This window comes from Melozone crissalis, unplaced genomic scaffold (genome assembly GCF_028551555.1).
Source record: "Melozone crissalis strain CALT ecotype California unplaced genomic scaffold, PUWL_Pcris_2 ptg000018l_1, whole genome shotgun sequence".
NCBI lineage: Eukaryota > Metazoa > Chordata > Aves > Passeriformes > Passerellidae > Melozone > Melozone crissalis.
Window position 1 is genome coordinate 22,993,206 of NW_026535796.1, and position 25,708 is coordinate 23,018,913.

The 25,708-nt window shown below is 41.0% G+C and overlaps 1 protein-coding gene across 5 annotated transcripts in view; it reads right to left on the reverse strand.

The window, feature by feature from the left end:
* Nucleotides 1-25,708, reverse strand: part of SMOC1 (SPARC related modular calcium binding 1) — a 128,803-nt gene that overhangs the window by 79,200 nt on the left and 23,895 nt on the right. For all 5 annotated transcript variants that reach the window (XM_054276506.1, XM_054276508.1, XM_054276507.1 and 2 more), the window contains exons 2-3: nt 8,257-8,428; nt 343-455 (exon numbers count right to left, since the gene is read on the reverse strand). In XM_054276506.1, the coding sequence (XP_054132481.1) occupies nt 343-455; nt 8,257-8,428 (285 nt within the window). The remainder of the gene's footprint in view (nt 1-342; nt 456-8,256; nt 8,429-25,708) is intronic.

The following is a 25,708-nucleotide window of genomic DNA, read 5'->3' on the forward strand; positions in this document are numbered from 1 at the left end:
CTCTGTGTGTGTAAGCCACACCTCTCTTTGCAGCCCCTCTTCATGGAAAAAATTACCTCCCCTGCAACTGTTTTTTTTTCCTATGCAATGCTGAAAATTATTGCCATTTTTTTCTGTACTACACTGGAGCTGGGTGCTATTGCATATGTGTATGTCTTTTAAGGTATTGTGACAGAATCAAAACTTCTATTTGGTAACAAAGTTCCCAGCTTTCAAATTTTTACCCAAGTAACTGGATCAGAGTGTGCACCCACTCTGCTATCATTACCTGGTTCAACCCTTAACACTGAATCTCCCACAGACACCCAAAGCCTGGCTGAATGAAGCAAATAGAAATTTTACCTGCATGAAAGATCCATCCTCATTGCATTCTGGGATGAAGACTGCTTCCTGAGGCTTCTTTGCCTGTTCCAGTGCTTGAGCTCTCTCTAATCGACACTTGCTTTGGCCAGCATCTACCAAAAGAAAAGCAAAACTCACATTGCAATTTGGCCTCTCCAAAAGTTCCAGATGACCCACGCAGCTGCGAGGGAAAAAACCCCAAAACAAATAAATATGAAGTATAAAAGACCATTACCTGCACTTTCACAAGGTAGATATGGAGTTACCACTCATAATCCTAAAGACAAATATGAACCCAGACAATGAAATTACAACTCAGTTAATTAAGAACTGCCTAATTTCCTAGCCAATAGTTTTTATGGTCATTTAAGGACCCTGGAAGCTTCTTTCAACCAGCACTGGAGCACAATGCCCACACAATGTAATGCCATTAACAGCCTGAAACTGGATGGCTGAGTATCACCAAATAATTCAGGCCAAGCAGCAAGCGGCGTGGAAAAGAAGTGATGACCCCCTCTTCTCTGAGTAACTCTCCCAGGAAGATACTAAAATAGCCAGCCATCCATATGAACTTCCCCCTCTGTATGGTTCAGATGAGGCAGATACACCATTTTCTGTGCTTTCCTGAAACCCAGCTTTTACCTCTAGTCCCAGTGCTTACAGCCAGGTGTGCATTACAACTTTCTCATATCAGTTACTCACTTCAGAGAAAAGAAAAAAAATTGCTCTGCAAGCAGAGTTTGAAGGGGTTAAGATCTCAGTTCTTACTTCAGATGATGGCAAAGTGTTGCATGACCTTAACCCTTTCCAGGTGGAGTTCATGGTTATAGAGTATACCCAGATAAGTCTAACTCTAATGACTGATGGGTAAAAAGAGGGAAGTTTTACCCTGCGGAGAACCAGATTGACTCAGTGTTTACATTTTAAAACATCAGGTCTAACAATACAGCTGTTCAGTCTAGAAAGAGAAGGAAAACAGTGAACATCTGTTTCCATGACACTCTGACACCAGAACTAGCACCTTCTTTCTTCTCCCATGAATCCACTGACCAAAGATTTTTAGTGCAGAAACTTCAAAATCTTTTAGCAGCACCATACACAGTGAACAAGTTTCAATCCTCCTTGTACCAGGCATGGAAATCATATTGGTTAACAAAAAATTCCACTGGATCCCTGAAGATCCCATTCTGTTTCATCAATCACATGAACTCTGACAACAGAATCAATAATACCAGCATTAAATTAGAAAGTCAGTCTGGGTTCTTAGAGCAACTGAGTTCACATTGTGTGGCAATAGAAGTAACTTCCATCCAGGCATCTCTAGACACAGAAATCAATGACAATGCTGTAACTAGTTTTGATAAAGACAGACCACAGCTTCCAGGATGAGCACTTTATTTATACATCTGATGACTCAAGAGATTAAGTTTTTGTCAACACAGTTTCATTTTAAACAGATCACATTACTTCCCAAGAAGGATTTCACAAGTCTTCTGAAGTTATGAAAATCAAACTCCGTTCTCTCTGGAAAAAGAATGATTCAGGGCAATAGTATACAGTAAAGATGCCAGCTGCTTAGGCTCTGCATTAGGAAGCAACAGTACCTGTAACAATTCTGCCAATGACCACTGAGTGATTACAAGTTGCTCACCTCACCCCTGTGTGACCTTATGTCACTTCTGATCCTATGTCACTTATCTTTAGACTAATTTGTTTGTTGGGTGTTTGCAAAATACCAAAGCATATGGAACTTTGATCTCAGGTGGGCCCACTATGCACCTGTATAAAGTGTGAAATTGTTACAGAATAAAAAATACTTGAATAAAATTTATACTGTATTTTTTTTCTGGTTATCCATCAGCTTTGACATGGAATTTCCTTTTTGCCTGCTTGCCAATGTGACCAGATGATGAGACCTTGTTTGCACATCTCCAGTGGAGGACAGTCCTGCCAACTGATCTTCCAAACATGTGCTCACTCTTTCAGCTGAAAAGGAAGAACTTGCAATGCTTTTAACTGGAACACCTATCACCTGCAGATCTCCTGTTCAAGCTTAAGAATCTAATCTTGCTTGGCAGGATAGAGGACATTACTACAAAACCAGATGGTGTGCCTGCACTTTGTTTCATATCTGCCTAACTGAAATCACTTTCAACTTCTGCTTCACAGGAGACAACCAAGTAGCGGAAAAAAAAAAAAATCAGCATAGATTATGGAGATGTGCACTTGCAAGGAAAAAAATAGGTCTGAATTTCTTACATGACAATCAAACCACAAATTCCCAAATGAAAGTGTTTTCTAGTCTCTATATATGAGGATATAAGACTGCAGACAGGCATTTCTGGTTCCTCTCCCGAACATAAAACAGAAGCATAAAGCACTTCCATATACCATCTGCTTTCGTGCTGGCACACTCACAACTACGCGACTGAAACTGAATGCATCAGCACTGAGCTCGTAGAAACAAACATTTTGTGAGATCCCCCACAGTACAAATACATTAGAAGTCCAGGCAGAAGGGAAGCTAACCCATTTCTTGTCCAATTTGTCTAATCAACAAAGAAACGTGCACAAGATCAAGCCCTTACTTTCAGAAGATAATATAAACACATCATTGCTAAGGCTACCATGTCTCTCCTGGCAATTTTAACAGGCCTTTGTAGATTGAACTCTCTACTCCCACCCAGCAGAGCATACTTCAGAGCACGCCACCACCACACCACAGTGTTGAAGAGCTCATCGTTGTTGCAGGCCCTTCTGCACTTCAGTCATTGGCTCAAGCAGTGACTCTTCCCAAATTGCTGCTGAAGTACAGAGAAGAGAGAGTTTTTCTCCTCTTCATGAACACTCAGGACTGATTACCTTTCCCATCCTCCCTCACTGATTTCCAAAGGGCATGCCAGTCCTTTTACAGCCTTGATTTGGAACACCTTTATACCACGCTGGGTGGAGAGGTGCATGCATATTGCTATCGTTTTTGTCAGTCTTCCGCAGATCAGTTCCAGTAAAAACAGTGCCTTTAAGATCAACATTTACCAGTTTGTTTTTAAAAGGACTGTCAATCCTTCTCTTCCTCACTCCACAGGCTGGTATTTTTATAATGTTTGCATCAACATGTGATTTCAGTGAGATGACTTCACCTTGCTATTTTTGCTTTGTTAATTAGAAAATGTAAAGTATTACATAAGTGCCAAGTGTTTAAAAAGTAACTGTCAAATAGCTCACCCCAAATAAGATGCATTACAAATTTTACTAAAGCCTGATCTTATGATTGTAGGTTCATATACCCTATTCTGCATTTTGACTGCTTACCCAAGTGTTTCAGCACTTTCTTGACTGTTTTTAGAAATGTTATCTGGAATATCAAACACCATGTTTATAAACCAGAATGGCATTAATGCATTCCAGTTTCATGGTTCAAGCAGACTAAATTGGACACTTTTCCTTCCATTACATTAGGTGAAAAACCAAAACAGCATAACTGCTTTTGAAAGCAGACCTGCTGAATTTTACTTTAAATATCTTCAAACTTGGGACACATTCACTGTAGCTCAGAAAGCTGCCTTTTAAAGAAAATTAATTCTCAAGCTGGGAGCTGGCAACGAGGAGATTGTTAACTACAAGTGATATTTCTGACATCCCTGGCCTAATCAGCACAATGCAGGTGCACATAATTTGGATTTTGCAATGATATTGGCTGGTTACCATGGCTGATCTTATCCATGAATAGTTTATTCAAACAAGACCACCGTGTCCCTCATAATATACACACTGCACTCCTGAACAGGCTCCAAGAATTCCAGCAACCTCTCTTCAACAGGCAGAGGCAGTATTGACACCATACAACATCACAGTATAAAGACCCAAGCTCTCCTAACAACACAAAGTAAAACATCTCCAGGATTCACAGAACACTAGCAGCAAATCAATACAATGCAACCACTAAAATCTATTAAAGCTACTTAATTTTAATTCTCTTATGTTTGTATCCAAAGTTCAAATAGCAAAAATTGATCCAACTATTTTCAGTTCCATTAGGTAACTGTCTCATACAGGTCAAGTCTCCACCAGACATGAAGCAGTTCAGCTACACAAAAGTCAGCACGTTCACACCCATCTACTCAATTATCTGTGTATTTGCAGAAAACAGGCAAAAATGGATCTCAGCAAACTACAAAAACATGCCTGTCTATTGTACAGGATATCAATCATTAGTCACTCTCCTCACTGTTTTCCACTTCATTTGGGCCAAGTTCTACACCAGGAATCTGAAACTTGGTCACCCACAGAGAATAGCTCATGTTGGTAGGGACCACTGGAGGTCGTCTTGTCCAAACTTCCTGCTAACGTAGGGTCCCTTGGAGCATGCTACTCAGGACTGATTACAGACAGCTACAGATATGTCCAGAGGAAGAGACTGTACAACCTCTTTGGGCAGCTGTTCACGCAGCTCTCAAACCACTTCACTGTCCACATGTCCAGTCTGCACTCCCTACGCTTTCCTGTGAGGATATCATAGGAGAGGGTGTCAAATGCCTTCCTGAAGTCCAGGTGGACAACACCCACTACTCTTCCCTCATCTATCCAGCCAGCTGTCCCACCATAGAAGGCAATCTGGTTGGTTAAGCATGACCTCCCCATCCACACTGACTACTCCTGGTCACCTTCTTGTCTTCCGTTCACATCAATGCACTTTGTTCCTTTTTTGATATCCATATTGCATTCCTACTCCAGAGTTCCCTAATTTATTCAGAACAAGTCTAAATTTGCAAAGTGATCACAAGAGCCATTTTAGATTTTACTAACTGCTGCCAAGGAAGGACATTCTTACTCACAATCAAGGGAGAATAAAGCACATTTGAAGACAAAACACATGGATCTAGTGAGCAGACAAATTGGTTTCAAAATATCATCTCCGTCCAACAAAAATAGTAGGTAGAGAAGATTATCTTCAAATAATGCACCAGTCAGAAGACCTGCCTTTCTAGCACATTAGCCAAAAGCTGTGTTCATTTACTGTCTCCCAGGAGAAAGGCTGAAGGTCCTGCTACAATCTCCACCAGTAACTTACAGATGGGTTCATTCTACACAGTGACTTGTGATAAGAGCAAACTCTGTACCAGCAGACTTATTAATCCAATTAATAAATCTAAAGAGAACTTTTAGAACACTCCTGCATAGTAATTAAATAAGCCAAAGAAGCTCCTAGAAATCAACCAGTTCACACAGAACTTAAATGTACTCTAAGCCACAGACACAGATACATACCAGTAAAACAGTCACTGCATAAATGCCTCTTGGCAAGCTGTCAAGATTGACAAGTATTTGTCCTTCACCCCCGCAAAGTTTTGAGGTGTAACTCTTATTTAACACCAGATATTACGATGCCTCCTGAGAAAAGATTCAGGTAGCATTGCTTGGCTGTGTATTTTAGACACAGCTATAGCATCTGGAACTATTCTCTAGAATCCCATCAGCGAGGCTCCATTTTTCAGGGATGCCATAATTTGATCGCCTTAAGCTACTCCTGACTCTTAACCCTTTGTGATGCATGAGGGTTTCGAGGGAGTTCAGATAATTTAGCACTGAAGGAATTTCACTGAAAAGCACGTGAGGAAGCTAGCAACAAATAAGAGCTGAATAAGGGTTATAGCTCCCAAAGGGCTGGCAAGATTTCATCTTTAAAGGTCCTTAGATTCTTGAGAGAGAACAGAGCATTAACTTGAATCAAAAAGGTTCTGTTCTCACTATGGAAACCATTCTGTTTTCCTTGGCACAAGCACAGTTCAAGCCATCAGCATATACACTGGAAGCCTATGATAATCTGGGCTGCAGAACTATGCCTTGCTGTCCACAGGATACTTTCTCTTCTACTTATTTTAGTCGCCTGCTGTTTTTCCCCTTTCAGAGAGTGAAGTGCAAGTTAAAACTTCTCATTCCATAAGGATAAGCTCTTGGGTGCAGTATCTCTCACAACTGTACATGACTGAGCTTGAAGGCCCATGGGATCCCTTACACTTCCACGAGAGCACCCCTGTAGAGCATGTGTCATGCAGGAGAAGTGAAGGATGTTCAGGGTATACCCAATGTCCTGCTGCAGTATAGGGTGCTCAAACACTGTTGGAAATACCTTCCTTTTTGCAAGTACACAATACAAACCTGGCCAACAGCCTGTAGTTCAGCACAGCTGTCTCACAACTGCCCAGATTTGCCAACAACTGTGATCTTTATGCGCTAGAGGTCATGTTCCTAATGCAGCTAGAAAAACAAAATACCTTTCAAGAGCTGCACATATGGAAATTACCAGCTAGGTTAAATTTGCATGTGATATAGTTGAAAGAATATTCCTGCTTCACAGGGATTGGCAGGAGCGCCAGTGGGTTAAAAGCAAGATTTGCAATTCACAAACACTCCCAGGCTGTTAGGTACTGTATAGTACCACAGGGTAAGAGGAAAAAGGAAAGGAGAATGCAAGTTAGCTTCAACTAAACATTACAGTTGCATCAGAAAGCAGAAAGGAAATATACCTTACCTGTGCCCAAGACAAAAGAAAAGTCTCAGTTACTTCTTTGGGACGCTGGAATCACAATATGCAGTAGGCTGTGTAGTTTGGGAAGCAAATTTTGTCTACTTCCATAGACAGTTTTGTATATGGATGTACTGCATTTCAGACCTCATGTTTTAAGCAATTGAACAGTGCCCGTTTATATGCCAGTATCAGCTATGGAGCTGCTTATTTAAAACACTCTGCTCAAGGAATGAAAGAAAAAACAGGACTCTCACTATACTGCCTCTTATTGTGATACTCAAAAATGCATCACTTGCAAGAACAATCCAAGTGCTTCTCAAGCTCTGTGAAGAAAGGTTCTGGGTTTCCAGTATTTAGAAAGAAGCCTGATTCAAAGGCCTCAATCCATACTATGGGAGAAGCTGCCATAAACCAACACAGCAGTGGTGGAATAACAAACAAAAAAAATATATGAGTAAGTTTTTTCCGATGAGAAACTGTTTAAAAGAGAGCAATATTTGAAGTCAGGCTCATAATTCACCCGAACTATAAAGTCTGTCAATACATTGAAAAGAGATTTCCATTTTATATCAAGTAATTCTAACAAAGATACATTTTTACAATAGTAAAAAAAAGCCTTTATAAATAAATTCCAGGCTTAAATGAATTCTTTTTATCCTGTCACATGGATTTTAATGATTTTCTCCTGTCAAATTAATCCACTGCCAAAAACACCTGTGCCATCTGCCCCCTGAGCCAATCGTGCTCTCAGAAAATGGACTCCACTTTATTTTTCACTTCATTGTAAATGCAAATCACTTGTGTGACAAGAAACTTTTTTAAAGAGTTATTGGTGTCAACTTCATCTTTAGACTAAGAGCTGAATTGAGGGGCAGTATTCATACTTCCAAGCAGATGCGTAACAGCAAATGTTAAAAAAAAAATCCATGTAAAGCCTTGCATGCACTGCCTTCTTAAATAGCTCAGCACAGAAAGGCTGTGTATGTCTGAAAAGGGACTAGACACCTAGTGTGCATCACTCCAAATTCCTGCCAGTCAAAGGGTCAAAGGAGTCTTGATTCCTCATCAAGACAGGTCGCAAGGAAGAAGTCTGCTTTCAGGATTTGGTTTTGTACTTCCATGGGTCCAGCTGTTTCTGTCTGCAGAAATATATTTCAGCTCTTTTCCAGTGATGCCTGTGGCTCCTTTGCTTTCTTTCATTGATAATTCAGTCAGCTCATACTCTATTGCCCAAACCGAGACTCAGACACCCATGCTTGCAGGAATGCACAATTCCAGATCAGATTACTCTCAGAGCACGGCACTAAACTCAAAGGTCTAAGAACTCAGTTTCTTACAAGGTTGCCCCCTCCTTCTCCTCCCAGAGGCATTTGGAATGCACCTACCTTTGCAGCGGCCGCGGTGCGCGACGCTCAGACCGGGCTCGCGGCACTTGGCTCTCTGGTAGTCGCACATGGACTCGTACGTTCTGCCGTCGGACGCGCACAGCGGCTTGGACTGCGACCGCGAGCAATGCAGGTTACACTGCGGGTCTCTGTCACGGTCGCTTATTAAAAACTGAAGGACGTGGAAAAAGAAGGGAGAGAAAAAACAGTGGTTTTGTTTGGTTTCCCAAAACTGAGCATGGTGTATTTTTTTCTTTATGACAATAACAATACGACTATAATGCATTTTAAGCTGCCTCACAAAGCTGACCTTGCCTGAAGGGAACTTTAAATGAATCACGTACATCTTTAAAAAAATATTAACGGCCTAGTCCATTCTTTTTAATAAAATGGAAACATTACTCACTCTGCCTCACCTCTAAAAAAGTAAGATGTGCAAAGCCAAACACAACCCACACGGGAAGGGCAATACTGAGTCACAACAGCCTAGGTTGGCCAGTGCTGTGCCACAAACAGTATCTGGTACTAGACAATTTTAGTCAGACACATAAAAAAGTTATTACCAAAGACAGAGGAATACAAATAAACTATCAAGATTAGCCTTGGTAGTTGAACCATGCATTAACCAGTTTTATATCAGTGATGTTTTTGAAAGCATTTTTTATATCATCAGTGAATACCACCTACCAGAGCATACCTGCACACTCCCTAAGTCCCCTTTTGTTCCTTCCTGATGACACTCAGCACAGCTGGCAATTGCACTCCATGCATCCCACAATCTAATTGCACACTATGTGAAAATCTATTTCCTTTCAGAAGTTTGAACTTATATCATCTTTCTGCATACCTCTTCTTCCTGGGCATTTCATCATGATGCAACCCATTTTGTACAAATGTGGCATCCTTCGCCAGTCTTGCATAGTTTGAATAATCCCAACCTTCCTACTTCTTACCCAGACCACTTCTCTCCATATCATGATCACTACTGTTTTCCTTGGCATTATGCCTTATTTTTGGTGATGGGGAAACCCACAATGCACATGAGTCCCCACCTTTTGTCTACTTGTTCCCTGCAAATCCCAACATCTGGAAGGAGTTTACTGCTGTACCCTCAACTCTACTCTGAACTGCCTATAGGGACACCCAGGTCTCTTTCCCAAGTTCATATTGTTTTCCTGAAGATCCAAACTGACGGTGATCTTTCCATAACAACTTGCTTGCAGAAATTTTTGGCAAGTCATGATAGTAGCAGCCTTTTTCTCTTTCCATACTACCCCACTTAGTGGTTTGTCAGACCTTTAATTATTGCCCAAACCCAATCACTTGCTCACAGGAAGATTTCAGAGGATTCTTCAAACAAGTTCCATGCAGATTAAGCAAATAAAAGGCAAGTCAAACCTGCCTTGCACTTCCCCATCCCTATCTCCCATTTCTACAGCCCCTTGCAAGCCTGGGGGCACCAGAGCTGCTCTCTAACACACTGATATCCCAGCCCACTGTCAAAGCAGTTCTGAGCTCAGCAGTTCAGAGCTGGCTGGCAAATGGGCACTGACTGACACCCTGCCTGCATGCACAAAGCCACAGCTCTCCAAGTGTGTTGATAGCTGGATGCCTTACAGGGAAGTGTGAGTCACTGCCATAATCACCTTGGTGTTACAGTTTCCTACAAAGCTGTCTACTCTATGCTTTGAGGTTAAAACTGTTGAAAAAACATTGCCTGAAGCCTAGTTTGGGTTGGTTTCTAACCACTCTGAGAACATACATCTCTGAAATTTGGTTGCTGGTAGGTTTTTTCATTACAAAAAATTTTTCTCCCCAGTTAAATGAAAAACAATTGAGAAGTTTCATATTTTCATACTGTACTGCAGGATCTTTTTAAGACCAGTACATTACTAAACCCCCTATTTAAACATGACAGCTGGGAAAAGTAAGCAAGGTTTGCATTCATTTTACTTTTGGTGGGGCAAACATTTTTTAAGATCTCCTCTGTCACAGACTTGACATATTTGTTACAGTACGGTGTTTTTGAAATGTTTTTGTTCCTTTTCTGCAACACATTCTATAACCTGGCAACACCTGCTCCAAATGGGAAATTGGAAAATTTAATCCTGAAGGCAATTTTAAATTGTTTATAGAGACCTGGACTAGACTATAAAAACACTGTAAAGCTGGACCAGATTTTTTTCTTTTCAATGGTTGGACTATCACAACTTAACTTGGAACTGCTCTGGCTACAGTAATGTCTTTCTGTTGCCCCCAAAATGCAAATATTGGTAGTGACTGTAAACATTCAGCAAAGAGCAACAGACTGAAGATGCTGAAGCCCCCTCCCAGCATGGGATGTCAGACACTGTATGTATAAACAGACTTGCAAAGCAGAGCTGCCTGATAGGACAGTATAGTGCACATGCAGCAATTAAGTATTCAATTCAACACAGGAGCCGTTCTGGTTTAGAAGGAACACACAGATTTCCTATTTATCACAACTGGAGACTTGAGTTACAGACATGAAACTTTTTCCAAATTCCTTGTCAGAAGCTGAGTTCCACAGGTATGAGTTAGCCAGAGGTTCAACAAGAAAATCTGGAATACTGGTTCTCAGCATCAAACACTATTACCAACTTATTGAAAGCCTTCTTGTGGCATGAAAACTCAAGCCTTCTGCAGCCTGTACCAAAATATTTAGTATAGAGGGGACTAATACATCAAGAACACCCCTTTGTCATTCTAAAGAACAGAAAGGTGTTCTTAGGGCTGACAAACAAGTTAAACCTAAGGCTGTGGAAGAGCTTTCCTCAGGTGCCTCCTTGCAGACAGAGAAACAACTCGGCATTGATTAATTATGAGGGCCTGAGGAAACATGCAGAGCACCCCAATGCAGTCTGTGAAGTTCTTGCCTACCCAAATTAAGCCAAGAATCACGTTATTAGAAAAAAAAAATTAAAAAAATCAAAAGCCTTTTTAGCATTTGTAATTTGGATTACAGTAGGGCGCCCACACAGCATGTTCGGTGCTTTCCAGACACTGAAGATGCCACACCTGCCTTGCCCAAAAAAGTTAATGGTTTACGTAGTTGCACAAGATGGTGCTTGTTTTGTTCAGGTAGATTGTAACTGTGAGTCTGCATTAAATTCAAGAAGGATCCAGGATCACACCTGTCTGATCAGAGTTCTTCTCACGCAAGCAAACCATGCTGCCAGAAAGGCCAGCAATATCTCCAGGAGATCTGAAGGGCTTCAAAAACTGCCCTTAAGAGTAGGGTACCTGCTCCACTGTAGCTCACAGCCCTTATCTTTGGTCAGCAACCCTGACAGCAGTCAGGTATAAAATGGTGGTTCTTTGTCCCCTTCTAGCAGGTAAGCATTCAGGCTGCAGAAGTGATGGTCAATACAGACCACACACCGACATTTAATATACTAAATGCTTTGAGCGTACATCTCCTCCTGCCCAGCAGAAAAAGTCTTCCTTGAGCATTTTGCTGGTCTAAGAGCATGACCTCCACTGTAAGCAACTTCAGCTGCATGAAGAAAAAGAATGGATGAATGCTAAAACTTGTCTACCATGGGGAGACCCCTTGGTTCTGTAATTTAAACAGCTAGAACCACAATCCATATACAGTCAGTTTGATTTTTATTTTATAAATCCAACTTTTATTTTAAAAATTCTACAGGCACTGCTTTCCCAAGGACACAGCCCTGCTCCAGAAGAGCTGCCTGGTCACTGCTGGAGATACTGCCGAGCTGGGCTGAGGGCTGTGAGCAATGTGCCCTAATGCCTGGTACCCATCCTCCCCAAACACAGGAGACAGGAATGTGATCTTCTGGTCTTTCCAGGGGAAGAGCAGCAAGGTGAATATTCTGCCTTTAATGCTAAATGTCCTATGATGACTTTCAAAGCTCAAATCAAAGCCTGATGTCCCAACAGCTCCAGGATGCACACACACAGACAGACTTTGCAAACAGCTAAATCACTACTCACAGGGCAGTGCTTGGTTCTCTACACACAGACACACAATGTGAGCAAACCTGGACTCAGGGAAAAAGCAAACCTGCAAACATGTGCACCACCAGCAGGTTTCCAAGCTTCATCCAGAAAGAAGAGGAAAATAATTATCTTAGCTCTGAAATTTTTCAAAGCTTCTTCTTGATTTCTATGTTCCCATTTGTTTCAGAACAGATTACAACCAAAGCAAATGGGATTAGAGACAGTTTATCAGCTCTTAACTCCTCCCTTTTCCTTCATGAGAAGAAACTATTAAAAGTACAACTAAAAGGAAAACAAACAAACCACCACAAACACAAAACCTCAGCTAAAAAAAACCAAAAACAAAAACAACAAAACTAACAAACCCCCTTCCAAAACTAGAAGGAATAATCTATTTAACAGGAAAAAGTTAAAATTGACCAGACTGCAAATGGGATCCATTGAATATAGACTCAATACTAAGATAAGTAACACTAGTATTAAGCAACAGTATTTGTATTTATGTAACATTTATTTACACTAAGGGAGTCTGCACAGTGCCTATTCCAGCCAGTTTGAGTCCCTGCCCTAAAGAGTTTCCAGTTCAATGCAGCTCTCAGAGCATCTTTTTATGTCAAACGTTCTATCTGTATAAGGACACAAACCTCCTCCTTTAGCAAATACATTTACACAGGTGCTTGCAGAAACCACTTCCCAAACTGCTTTCTACTTCTTCAGACTTGAAAAGAAAAAGGGAAGATAAGAGGTCAGAAATAAGTTAACTTTGCCAACAAAGCATATCTGTTCTTTTTCTCCACACCTCAACACCACTGCTGACAAACAACAAACACTGATTAAAGGGTTTTTAATGCCTGTGAAGGAAAGCAGACTCCCTGCAGCTGCACAGCAGCTGGGAACACTTGTGTTATTTAGCAGAAAAAGGTCTGACCCCACAAGTGAAAATGAGCTTGGTGGTCACTCATTCTATTCACCATCTGGGTACATTATAAGCACAAACAGAACAGCAGAGCCTTTTGTGATGGAGGTAACGAGAAATGGCCAAGGCATTGTAGTACCACAGTAACATGCCTTAGCAAGGCTTCAGGGAAAAGAGAGAGCAAGGGACACAAATGACACGAACGTGAGAAAGTGGAAATCTATTGAGAAACAAATCTAGCGTTCACTACAGATCAAAACAGAGGTGCCTCTGCTACTTAGCAGCTTCAGTTCAGATTAGTACTGCAGAGTGCTGCTGCCTAACAAAATTGAGATAGACAAAACAGCACATGCAATACTTTACTCCTGTTTTGGCAGATTTCAAGTTTGAAGACCCTTAGAACATGTCTTGGGAAAGGTGATTCATCTAGCAAAGGTGTATATTCATATGGCACAGATCACCCTCTCATTAGTCAAAGTACTCAGACTGGCCTGACTTAAGTACAAATGAGCAATGAGTTCTCTCTTTCCCAGAGAGAACTCCTCAGGAAAACCATACCATTTTACACATTAAGGGAGACTATAAACTTCTCGACATTTTTGTTGCTGTTGGAAAGAATCATTTCACATTTTTATGCTTCAGTTTCAGGCTCCAAACTGGTGCAACCAGCCATTCTGGAGGCAGAACTGGAGCCAAGTTACAGTTTTAATCATGGCAAGACTCTCAGCCCTATGGCAGGTTGCCTACAGGGCACAAGGACTTTAATTTCAACCACTGGTTTTGGACTTCAGCCAAGTTTCCTGCCATGGAACCAAAATCCTAGCAGGTTTCACAGAGGTCAGAGATCCTGTTCTGAGCCGGAGACCCAAAATGCCTTGCTTCTAGGAATACAAAGAGGAGAATTTGAAAGTCTTAAACTCTCTCAGGCTCTGCAGTCTTACATATGCAGAAAGATACCAAACTCCCAACAGCTGACTGGGCTGTCCAGCCTCTGTCCTGAAAGTGCCCACGCAGCCTCAGAATCTAGCAAGTGAAAAAAGGCCTTTGAAGTGAACTTCCTGGGAAGTTTGTCATGTGTTTTGGGGCAGGGGAAGGAAGAGATTTATTTATTTTAATATACCCTTTCTGGAAACACTCACAAGTTTGTACTTCATTGACACCTGGATAACTTATTAAGACAAAGGTTCTCAAAGTGCTCCATCTTAAGAAGTTCCACTCCTTGGGTGGAGATTTTTAGCACCCTACAGTTTTATACAGTTTTTAAGATTAGGGCTTTCCCAACAAATTTCAGAAGGGCACTTCCCCCAGGTAGAAGGTACTTACAAGAAAGATATTGTAATACTTTTATTCCTTGAGTCACCCCTCCTGAAAAGTGAAGAGTCTAGCCTAAGTTAAAGCACCACTTACGTTTCAATCCCAAGCCTCCAGCTGTGCAAACAAGAATGGGTTCAAAGCACAGAGCCTGTGCTTGAGGATGGTAAAGGCTGAGCAAATGCATGGGAGCACACTGCAAAGCCAGCAAACTCTAGATTTATTTGCATGAGTTGAATTCAAGACAGTTTCGTGCTCTTACAGGCTAGAAACTTCATTTTTCTACAGTGATTTTTCTTTCCTCAAGCTTTGCTTTGTGTAAACCAAAGGCAGCAATGAAAGGCAGCACTTAAGGATTATGCTTCATCTGTTAGATTACTTTTAGCTAGGAAATAATACTTTGGTTTTCTTTGCAATCTGATCCCCAAACATGATGCAGCAGCTGTGCTCTGTTTTTAGAAGATGAGGTACTAGATTCAGAGAAGCTGCCTAATGGAGGATTTGAAGTGCCCACCAAAGGTTTGGTAGAAGAGCCCACCAAGGGCTTGGGAGAAACCCTTAGAATTGCACTTCATCTCAGAGCAGCTTTCTGGGATTTTTATTGTTGTGATTTCATTGTTTATGGGAAAAAAAATCATTGCAGTCAGAAAGTGAACTTTTAAAATTCTCTATTTTTGTTTTTGACATGCAAGTTTATGGCAGTGCCTAACTACATTTACTTGTGGGAAAGAAAATGCCAGAGACACCAGGGACAAGAAATTAATTTCATATTTTAAAATAATCCCTTCTCCCACACAATTGTTATATCCACATGGCTGTATCGCCTTCATAAAATCCAACTTCAGTTTTGTAAGTCACAAGTTTAAGCGTCTCAAAAGTTCAGTCCACCAATCATCTGAACAGTGGAGGAATCCCAAACTTAAACACAAAACAGAAACTTCATCTTAAGTCTCACATTTCTAACACACAACTTTTAAATCTTTCTAGTAAGTCTGGCAGTATTAAGGTAGAGAACGATTTAATTTATTTGAAGTAATTACTTCAGTTTCTGTTAAAACTCACTCTCCTACTCAAAGTATTCCTGCAGCCAAGGTAACATGTAAGCCTACAACAAATTTGAGGTTATATTTAATTTGTCAAACACACTGACAAGAAAAGGTATGTTTAACTTGGACTTTTTCTTCTCTTTACCTTTGCTACTATACATGTTGAACCAGATAGAAAATCCAAATGTTTGAACAGTCAAGCAATGAACTTCTTGTCCCAAGACAATAACAGCAAAACTTCCATTAATATAAAACGTGGAATCTTGTCTTCACTAAATTGTATTGTTTAATAACACAATCCAGTCTTTCCAGTTTAAGGAGTCCTGTGTTTATTCAGCATAACTCAGAAAACAAACTCAAAACACCGTACTGTATACCTTATGCCAAGTTAATCTCTCAGAAACCATATCCCCTACTTTAGTCTGTCAAAATGATAGCTGAAGCTGTTGATCTCCACTAGCAAATGTAGCAGGATTACAACTTTGTGCTGTCACTAGGTGAGAAGTCAGCAATTCCATTGTAATGGGATATGTTTTTCTCAAAAGAAGCTCCCAGAAAAGCAGAAGGGCTGAAGAAATACCAGGTGTATACTTCAACAAAGGACAGTAATTCAAGCAAGATTTCCATGAAGAGTGATCCCCGAGCTTCCCAAACATTAGCATACTGAATGCTTCAAACCATTGCACAGACTCTTCCTCCTCAGCCCCAGGTCTCTCAAATCATGGAGACTGAAGTACTTTCTTACCCTCCACTGTATAAACCACTAAAAGTCAGGTCCAGGATTTGTAGACTTCTGTGGGAAGTCTAGCCACTTACAGAAAGTGGCTGTGAAATAATACTTTCTTGAGCCTATTTTCCCTCCTGCACTACTTTTAGCAGGACTGGCTATGCAGTCAGCCTAGGAATCCTTCCCAAATCCCCATTTGCAAGAGCTTGGAGTACTGGAATAGTCTTGATATAAGCTTTCCATGTGAGTCGTTGGTATGTTCTGTGGGGTTGCACATAAAATGCAAGCATGTCTGATGACAACTAAGTTTTGCTGAAGCATTCTTAAATTAATAAGTTGTTTGATGAAGTACAAATTCTCTGTTGATTTTTCATCAGTATCCTGATAAGTATAAAGGGCTTCCTTCTAAACCCAAAGCCCCTAAAATTTGTCATCATCACCTGACATCAATTCACCTGGATCCCCTTCTCTTAAGCATCTTATCATGCTGTCTTTCTCTCAACAATTCCAAGTACTTTGCCCTTTACTTGCACAGTGTTATTGCTGAAGAGTGGGCACCTACTCTAAGCAGAGTCTCCAAGCTGGTTGATAAGCTTTCTAAATACCCCAAACTAGCAAGATAAAAATGACATATTCTCCTCCCATAACCCCTTTTTCCCAATAAAACAAAAGTTTCTAGCCATACCAGAGATTGCCCACTGCAAAAAGCAGATAGCAAGTCTTACTAAAGATGGCCTCATAACCTCCTGAACACTGTCTCCTATGTAAGCACCAATCCCTTCAGCAAGCACAAAAGGCACATTATGTAAGTACTCACAGCCAGACATACAACTGAGTTTACCTCAAGCCAGACACCCTTTCCCCACTTTCTAGTCTACACCACAACCACTGTCACCCTTCAGTCACAGCCATATGTATTAGACACTATTACTGTAGACAAAGCAGGTGTATGAACACCACCACCACCTCTGGAAATGCTCTATTCTGCTAGAAGATAATATTGTAGGGAGACATGATGACTGAACATAGTTTACAAACTCAATTGTGGCAGCCACATCTTCAGGGTTGAGCTCCAATGGAAATAAAACTATACAAGGGCACTTCTTCCATCACAAATTATTTGTCCTTGTAGATCTTCCAGGATGGAGAATGCTACCCATTATAACTCGATAGCTCTACAAACTTTGGTCCCTAAATCAATTCCTCAAAAATGCTGAAAGAGGCATTCAAATTGAAGCTGGCATCCAGCCTTCATTATCTTTGGTGTAACTGCTGCCAACAGCAGAACCAAGAAGTAGATATTAGAAATAGCTGATCTCATTAGTTCAAAACCTACCAAGGGCTGGCTGCCCATCGGGAGATGCGTACTAAATGAATGCCAAGTCTGACATTCCATTGCACAGAAGGAATATTAAAAAAGGAGATACTGAGAACACTCAAGGGTTCACTTTCCTTAACTATATTCTTACCCCTTTACACTCCAAATACAATGCTTGACTGAAGATGGTTGCATCAGGAGCTTCTCCCCACTTCATGCAGCTTTACATTTGCTATCATCAGCACTCCAGTGCCAAAGCTTCTGAAGGACTGTCTGGGGACAGAACTGACACGTCTCCTTCTACAGGCCTACCTTGCCATCTCCAGAGAGCTGTTCAGAGCTGGGTTCTGGCCTGATCAGCTATACAGAGTAACAACCTTCACCACCCACAGGTCTCAAAGCTGTACAGAGTAACAAAGGAAGTTGCCCCCATTACTGTATTGCTCCTCTGAAGTGTCAGAGACAGCAGAACTGAAGAAAAGACTGGAATTTCACTTTGTTCATACATAATATCATGTATTCTTATTAAATACAGAGTAGCTTGTGAAAGCAGCAGCAGCTTTCTTACATTTATTACTAACATTATTCCAGTACTGTTAAAAAAGAAAGGGTTTTTCCTAACAGCATAGAGGATGTGTTATCCCTGGACTTCTGGTTTATAGATTAATTGGCAGCAATAAAGACATTCTCCTTACCAGAAGAGAACTGGTTGGTTAATAGATAAATTAACTCTTCAGTTAATTGCCATGGGGTACTATTGACTCCCCCTACATCTCACTGCAGTAGTGATGTCCACCTACCAACACATGCAGTTATTTAACTTTAAGATCATATGCATCTGATCTACAGACAAGTAGTTTCAGAGACTCAGCTTTCTACAAGTCAGATGACAACTTTTAAAAAGACCATTTAGATATCTTAACTCTTGCTTCAGCAGGCCAGCAGAGAGTCTTCTGAATAGCCCTTCAGTAGGATGCTGTCAACATCATAAGTATCACAGGCTTGGCTTAATATTCACTGCTTCAAGGGCCAAACCCACTTTGGTGTATTCTACAGTGATCCAGACAGACACATTAAACACAAGGCAACTTTTAAATTCAGAGTGAAATAACCCAACCCTGATAACCAAGAAAAAAGTGTGCCAGCCAGGAATTTTGAACAAGAGGGAAAGAATCAGGAAAGGAAGTACAAAAGCGAAATGAAAGCTCTGTAAAAAGTCAGAAAAAATTAACTTTTCCTTCCAACTCACTAAGGGAAAGATTCATTGTTTCATTACTTCATTCTGTAGTTTGGTTTGCATTGTATTTTACAGTGTTTACCAGTAATTCTCATCCTTCTACTTATATTTAAATTAAATGCTTCTCTCAGTTTTGTAGGCTTAACTATCTAGGGTTTAGCCCTGGGAAGAAAATGCTGGACAATGCTTTCTTAGACAGTCAGGCAGTTACAGCCTTTTGGGACAGCACAGGCAGTAGCAGAAAAGCTTTTCCCACTACCAAGATCTTTCTGCATCACAAATTGAAGAAGGTGCTGTGCAGAAAAGCTTCAGGATAGGAACTTCCATTCTGCTGGCATGAAACTCATTCTCTGCTCTCCACTCCTCCCTCAAAAAAATAGTCAGTTATTATGACAGTCTAAATATACGATAAAAACCTTTCCATAACAGATAAGATGCATGAACTGGTTGCTTCAGGCATTTGAAGTGCTACAGAGAAACACTTCTAAGACAATGCGCTTGTGCAAGGCAACAAGGAAGGACCCTTGTCAGGGGTACCATGGTTAGCTCCAATGCCATCATCTTCTGTCAAACAACATTTAGAAGAGTAAGTACGCTTCCTGATTCCTGCAGACAGGACTTGTTTACAGTAATTACTTGCGCCTCTCTTAAAAATTGTAGCAGTAACCTAGGTGCTGACTGTGAACTTTGAGAGGAAAGAAAAACAGGTCAAGCATCTCTACAGCACTGCCATTCACTGAAGAGCCAAACTAGGCAACACCATTTCAAACTAGTAAGTTGTTAGTGTGCAAAGTTTTCCAGACTGTTAAAGCACAGTTCACATGCCTTCCAATAGAGCTTGGAAGTAAGGTATTGCATTTTAGCACTACTGCTGAACTACCCAGCAATATTACTCCACACTAGCATGAAAACCTGCTTTTGCATGAGAATCTGTTTACACAGGTCAGGCATATTTTCCATACTGAAGTGACAGATGTGGTTTGTATGATGTTCCCAGCAGAACCTCTCCTGCTGAGCTCTACAAGGAATCACAGAACAGAATCATTTAGTTTGGAAAAGACCTCTATAATCAAGTCCAACCATTAACCCAGCACTGCCAAGTTCTCCACTAAACCATGTCCCTAAACACCATATCTACACATCTTTGAAATGCCTCCAGGGATGGTGACTCAATCACTTTCCTGGGCAGCCTGTTCCAATAGTTGGCATCAATTTCAGTGAAAAAACATTTCCTAATATCCAATCTAAGCCTCCCCTGGTGTAACTTTAGGCCATTTCCTTTTGTGCTGTCACTTGTTACCTCAAAGAAGAGACCAACCACCACCTGGCTACAGCCTCCTTTCAGGCAGTTATAGAGAGCAATAAGGTCACCCTGAGCCTTCTTTTCTCCAGATTGAATAACCTCAGCTCCTTCAGCTGCTTCTCAGACTTGTGCTCAAGACCCTTCCCCAGCTTCACTGCCCTTCTCTGGGCTCACTTCAGCCCTTACAGTGTCTTTCTTAGAGCAAGGGGAATACATCTCTAAGCTGTCATGTTGCTGCTATGAGGTCTGCAGTTTTATAATGCAGAATGGGAAGCAAGGACAGCAGTATCTTCAAAAGAAGAAATATTTACAGGTATCTTGATGCTGCCCCAGACTGTTGACATGAGCTTCCCCAGCAAAATACAAAATCCATTTTCCACCACACCACTTCCCTTCCTCCCACTGTGTTATAGATACATTTAACCCCCCACTCCCAAGAAGAAAGGTGTTAGTGACTGATCTTAATACAGGCTGTTCACTCTCAGGGTGACAGCTTTTTCACAACATTTTGTACTGTAGAACTGTTTATTTTAGTGTGTTTACTTTCAAGCTACAGAAAGGGCAATTCTAGATACACTGAATTTTTCACGATTTTGTGAGGAGCTGCAGAATACTCATACTGCTTCCTTATTGCTAAAAGCAGACATGCTTTCCTTATTTTCTGGGGAAATAAGTTTTGAGTATTTCCAGTTCTACAGCATTTCATTTTAAACACAAATGAAGTTAACTTACATTGTCATTGTCACCAAGCCCCTTGCAGTCAAAAGTTATCCAAGCCAGTGGGCTTGGATATCTTTGGTATCTTTTCCAGTATTGCCATACATGAGCGGTTCTGTCTAGGACTGACAGCATTCTATACAAGTAGCCATCTCTAGCTCAAATTCACACAGCGCTCGCCAGGGTAATTTTCCTCCAGTTGCCCTTCACTGGGATTTTGGAGGTGCTCAACCAACTTTGTGCTGCGATCTGTGCATCTCTCCAGTGGAGGCTAAAAAAAATTCTAATATACATATCAGTCTGTTTTTGCTGTCTGCCTCCCTGAAGGGAGCAGGATATCAGTCTTAATATAAGCAAATATGAGACCTTTGCACAATAAATCTTTGACACAGATAATTGGCAAGATTATTGCAGTCTCTCATCTTCCTTTTCAGGGCATGTTATTGAAAAAGCTATGGGAAAACATCTGCGGTTTTATCTGGATTCCTCAGATTTTCTGGATCTCTTTCTGTCTGGTCTAAGACCTGGCCTCAGTACAAACACATACTCAGGCTCACTGGTCAGGCTTCTCACAGTGGACAGAGACCAAACTGACATTCTTAGCTGACAGACTTAAAGCAGGCTGTGATACCAACTTCATACAGCTTTGTGACTGCTTCAGACTATGGAGAGTACTCACACCATCACCACATCTAGAAGAATACAGTGAGCTTCTGTAAAGGGTTAAGCGGCTTGCTTTCTTTCTTTGTGCATTCTATAGCTTAAGAGGCTACTGGGCCAATTTCATCTGAAGAAATGTGCTTTTCTGACCCAAATAATTTAGGTTCCTCTTCTGACTGGAGAAAATTGCCCACCTTCACAGCAGCCTGGATGGTGGCCAATCAGAAGATGATCCCAGGAAGAAGTGACACCAGCAGAAAGGATCAGAAACAGCAGGACTTGCTTTATCACTGAACAGCACAACTGAAGGGTAGGCTGCCTAATGCTCATGCAATACTATACTGCTTGAAGGGATAGCAGGCAAGCATTGGCAGGGAACAGGGAAAGTGAAATATTACTAATCACTTCTCCCCATTCACCTGCAGCCACCCATGCAAGAATTACACCATGTATTTTTCCTCATTCAAATAACACAACAACAACAAATTACACGCCCTCACTCTGCTCAAATGTAAGCCTCAGGAAAGAACTAGACATCATAGCTACAAAGTGCTGCATGCCCCAGTTGAGGTTCATTTAAAAACAGGTAGATAGATGGCAATAATGAAGGCCTAGATTGTGGTGACTGGAACACACTGCCCAAAAAGCAGCTCAGAAGTGTATAAATGTTAGCAAGACTGTTCTCAGCAGGCTTCTGGCTGAGGAGGAGCCTGTTCTGGTGCAAAGGACCTCTCTCTTCTCCTCTCCCTTGAGCTTGGGAACCTCTTCAAGATGAAGAGTCATCCCAGGCACTAGTTGTCTTAGTAAACATTGCTAAATCCTAGTTTCACCTGAAAAAAATCTTGACATGCTGAATCAAATATCATTCCACTTTTTACAAGCTTTTTGGTCATGAGGCAAGAGATAACTGGAGGGGTAAGCAACTTGAAGAAATTTAAGGAAATCCAGCTGTAAAAATAGGAAGGGAAGAGTTAAGAAAAAATTAATTTATATTGTTTGCTAGGACTCCAGGCAGATACTAGGTCAGTTTAGCTCAACTGTTACCCAAGAAAAGAAATACCTGGGTTTAAGAACTTGGAGTGACAGTTTCATTAAAATTGGTTTAATGGGTGCATGAGAAATGGCTGTGTGTCTGGCCTTGCTATAAGGTTTCCTGACCTTAAAGATATAGGTACCAGAAAGATTCCAGACTGAATCAAGTTGCTTATCCTTGTCAATCCTAATTTTGCCATGACTGTTTGCTCCATATGTTTCTCCACTCAAGTCCCCTTGTAACTAGACACTCCCCTTTTCTCACTCTAACTTGCTGACACTTGGTCTTTGCTCCTTTTAAGTTTCAGACAGGTCTTACACATTTCATCTGCCCCCTTTCAGTGCCTAACTGCAAAACACTGAAACCTTTGAGGAAACTATTAAAATCATGAAGAGTCATCTCTGATCCTCCCAGCACAAGTCTGCCAGCTCTCACACAGAAATACCACTCTGTACCCAACTCCGGAAAGACATTCTCCCCCTAGCAATTACATTAAAATCTTACATATACAAATATTGTTACCAGCTCCTGCACCTTCTCCCCAGGTTTATCTGCATGCCAGGCTGCCAGTTGATTTCTACCCCTCCTCGCTATTCTAGGTCCTCCACGTTCATCTGAACTTCTGCAGCTTCCTGGGCCTTTCTCTCCTCCCACTTAGTTACAAACCCAAATAGCCAGCTTCTCATTTAGAATTCAACTAGAAGAAGGAAGTCATTAAGTTTTTGAGGAAGCTCCTCAAAAACCCTAATTATACTCAGTAATTCAGCTCTATCACTGGATATTATTTTGATCCCCAAACCCTCTGCTACTGGTTACAGCTCAAGTACCACCATATTCCTTTGTTTTCCAGGACTTCTGACTACAGAGAAATAAGTCAGTTCAAAGTTGGTGTGGTTTTGATCATCAAGCCAGATGACAAATTTTACATCTTGAAATCAGAGATTTTATTCCTATTCATTTTCAGTAAGAGGGAAAGGTAAGTGTAGCCTAGCACAGACTTGTTGGCACAGGGCAGTGAATCAGTAGCCTAGTCTCTTGCAAAAATTTTTAGAAGCACCCCACAACAGTTACACCTGGATATCAAGACAGCATCAAGAAAGCATTAGTATTACCCAAAATCAAAGCAGAATGGAAAAGAATATGAAAAAAAAATGCAAACTTGAATTATTCTTAAGAAAATACAAACCATCAGAAAACAATATCTAGCTGTCCTGCAGAGACTCCACTCTCTGGATTCAGCTAGCTTCATCCAGTGTCACCAGAGCCTGCTAAGAGCACAAGTACATTAGGGCTCACACAGGACTAGGATTTATTGCAATTTCCAAGTCTGTCTGTTAAGGCTCAGCCAAGGAACTTCCTTCTTCCCTCTCCCTCCCTCACTGGAATTCCCTCATTAGTAAGCACATACTTCTTAGAAACTTAGAAACTTCTTAGAAACACAAACCTTCTTAGAAAAACATTTGCAAGAAAATTTAGTCATAAATAACCACTAGGTAAAAGGGAGGGAACACTTTAGGAGGTAAAACCAGAGCCAGATTTTGAATACCTGTGAGCAAGGCACAAGGGAGGAAGGTCTGAAGTTTGCACGCAAACAGACTGACAGCAGTTTTTGGCTATAATACAGATTTATATCCCTTGCTTTTCTCACCATTCTCCATGCTCATACCCAGAAGCAGATTGCATTACAAAGTGTGAGGCCTGTATCACAGTGATACCTACATCTGAGAATTCTTCTTAAAATGAGATCACTTAAAGTTCTCTAAAATAGACAAACCATGAGTTTGCACTCAACAAATGGACTATTTCTGTGAGTTAACTTGCATGAGAAAGCCTGAAGCAGGACCTGCGTATATCCTTGAGCATAGAAAGAAGCTTTTACAGAAGTGCCAGGATATAAGTATGAATCCTTAAAAGCCTGTTACTGAATGAATTGCTAAAGAGCACAAAGCAAAGCTGGAGTGCCTGGTCTCCCCAAAACACAGGTCACCTTGTGATAATAACACTTGCCCAAACATTTTTCTTCAAGTCAGTTATCTGAACTGGCATGCTCTGAAGGTATGTAATGCTTCAGGTGACTAAGTACTAATAAAAAGAGGCTTAGGTTGAACTGGGAAGAGATCAAAACAAGGAATGAAAAGAGCATCCTCACAGAAACTCAGTATAATGAGAATTTAGAGATGAGATTTTTGTTAGAAGATGATTAGTCTTGTTTTCCTAGGAAAGTTCAAGGACCTGACAATTCTGTGAAGTGGCAGCATCTCTTATTTTAGTATTTTTATACAGAAAAGAGCTTTTGTCCAGCATTAGTGTCAAAGGGGAAAAAAGTGTACTTTCCCCAAAACAGTGCTCTGCAAGAAAGAAGAGTCAAAAGACTCCTTTTTAGCTCAAAACCAGGAGATTGCTCTTATAGGAGGATGCATAAATCACCTGGCCTTTGCAAAATTTTACAATTAGCATAATTTGGGTAGCAATTATCCTGAATTATTGGTCAAATTCATTAGGCACATGGTAAGTACATAGGAAAGACAACCCCATCCTATTCTTTCCTCATCTTTTTTCTACAAGCATAAGCCATCTTTAGCAGCAGAGGCAGCCCATGACAAACATTATTTTCAAATAAAATTCTTCCCACTAGTATTAAATAGTTCAGGCAGAAAGAGATTGTTACTGGTTTGGAGTAGCACTATTCTTCAGAGTGGTGCCACGTGATAGATTCAGAAGTAGATACTGGAACTGCTCATCTTCTTCTCAGTACTTAGCCAGGATTCCTCAAAACAGGGAGTCAACATCCATAGCAACGGCTACTCAAATGGACTTGTGCCATAATGGATTAATTCAGGCAATCTATAATTAGGGACCTGCCTGGCAGGCTCACTCTAGCTAGCTTGTTGACTTAAGACTTATCACCTTGTCCCTTCATTCCACTTCCTACTTAAAATCATTTCCCCAGCATAACAGTCTTTTCTGATAAAGTTTACCCCTTTCAGGCTCACACCAATCATTCTTCTTTCCACGAGCACCAAAAATCAGCTGTCTTTCCACCCCTTTGACCTGCACCAGCCCATCAAAAGCAGCAGCCCCATAATCCTGAACACACTGCTTTTTGCATTCACACAGCATGGTTTCACTAACTGGAATACAGGATGCTAGAGCCACAGCAAACTGTCCCCCACAAATATACACCACACTTCCACTGTAGA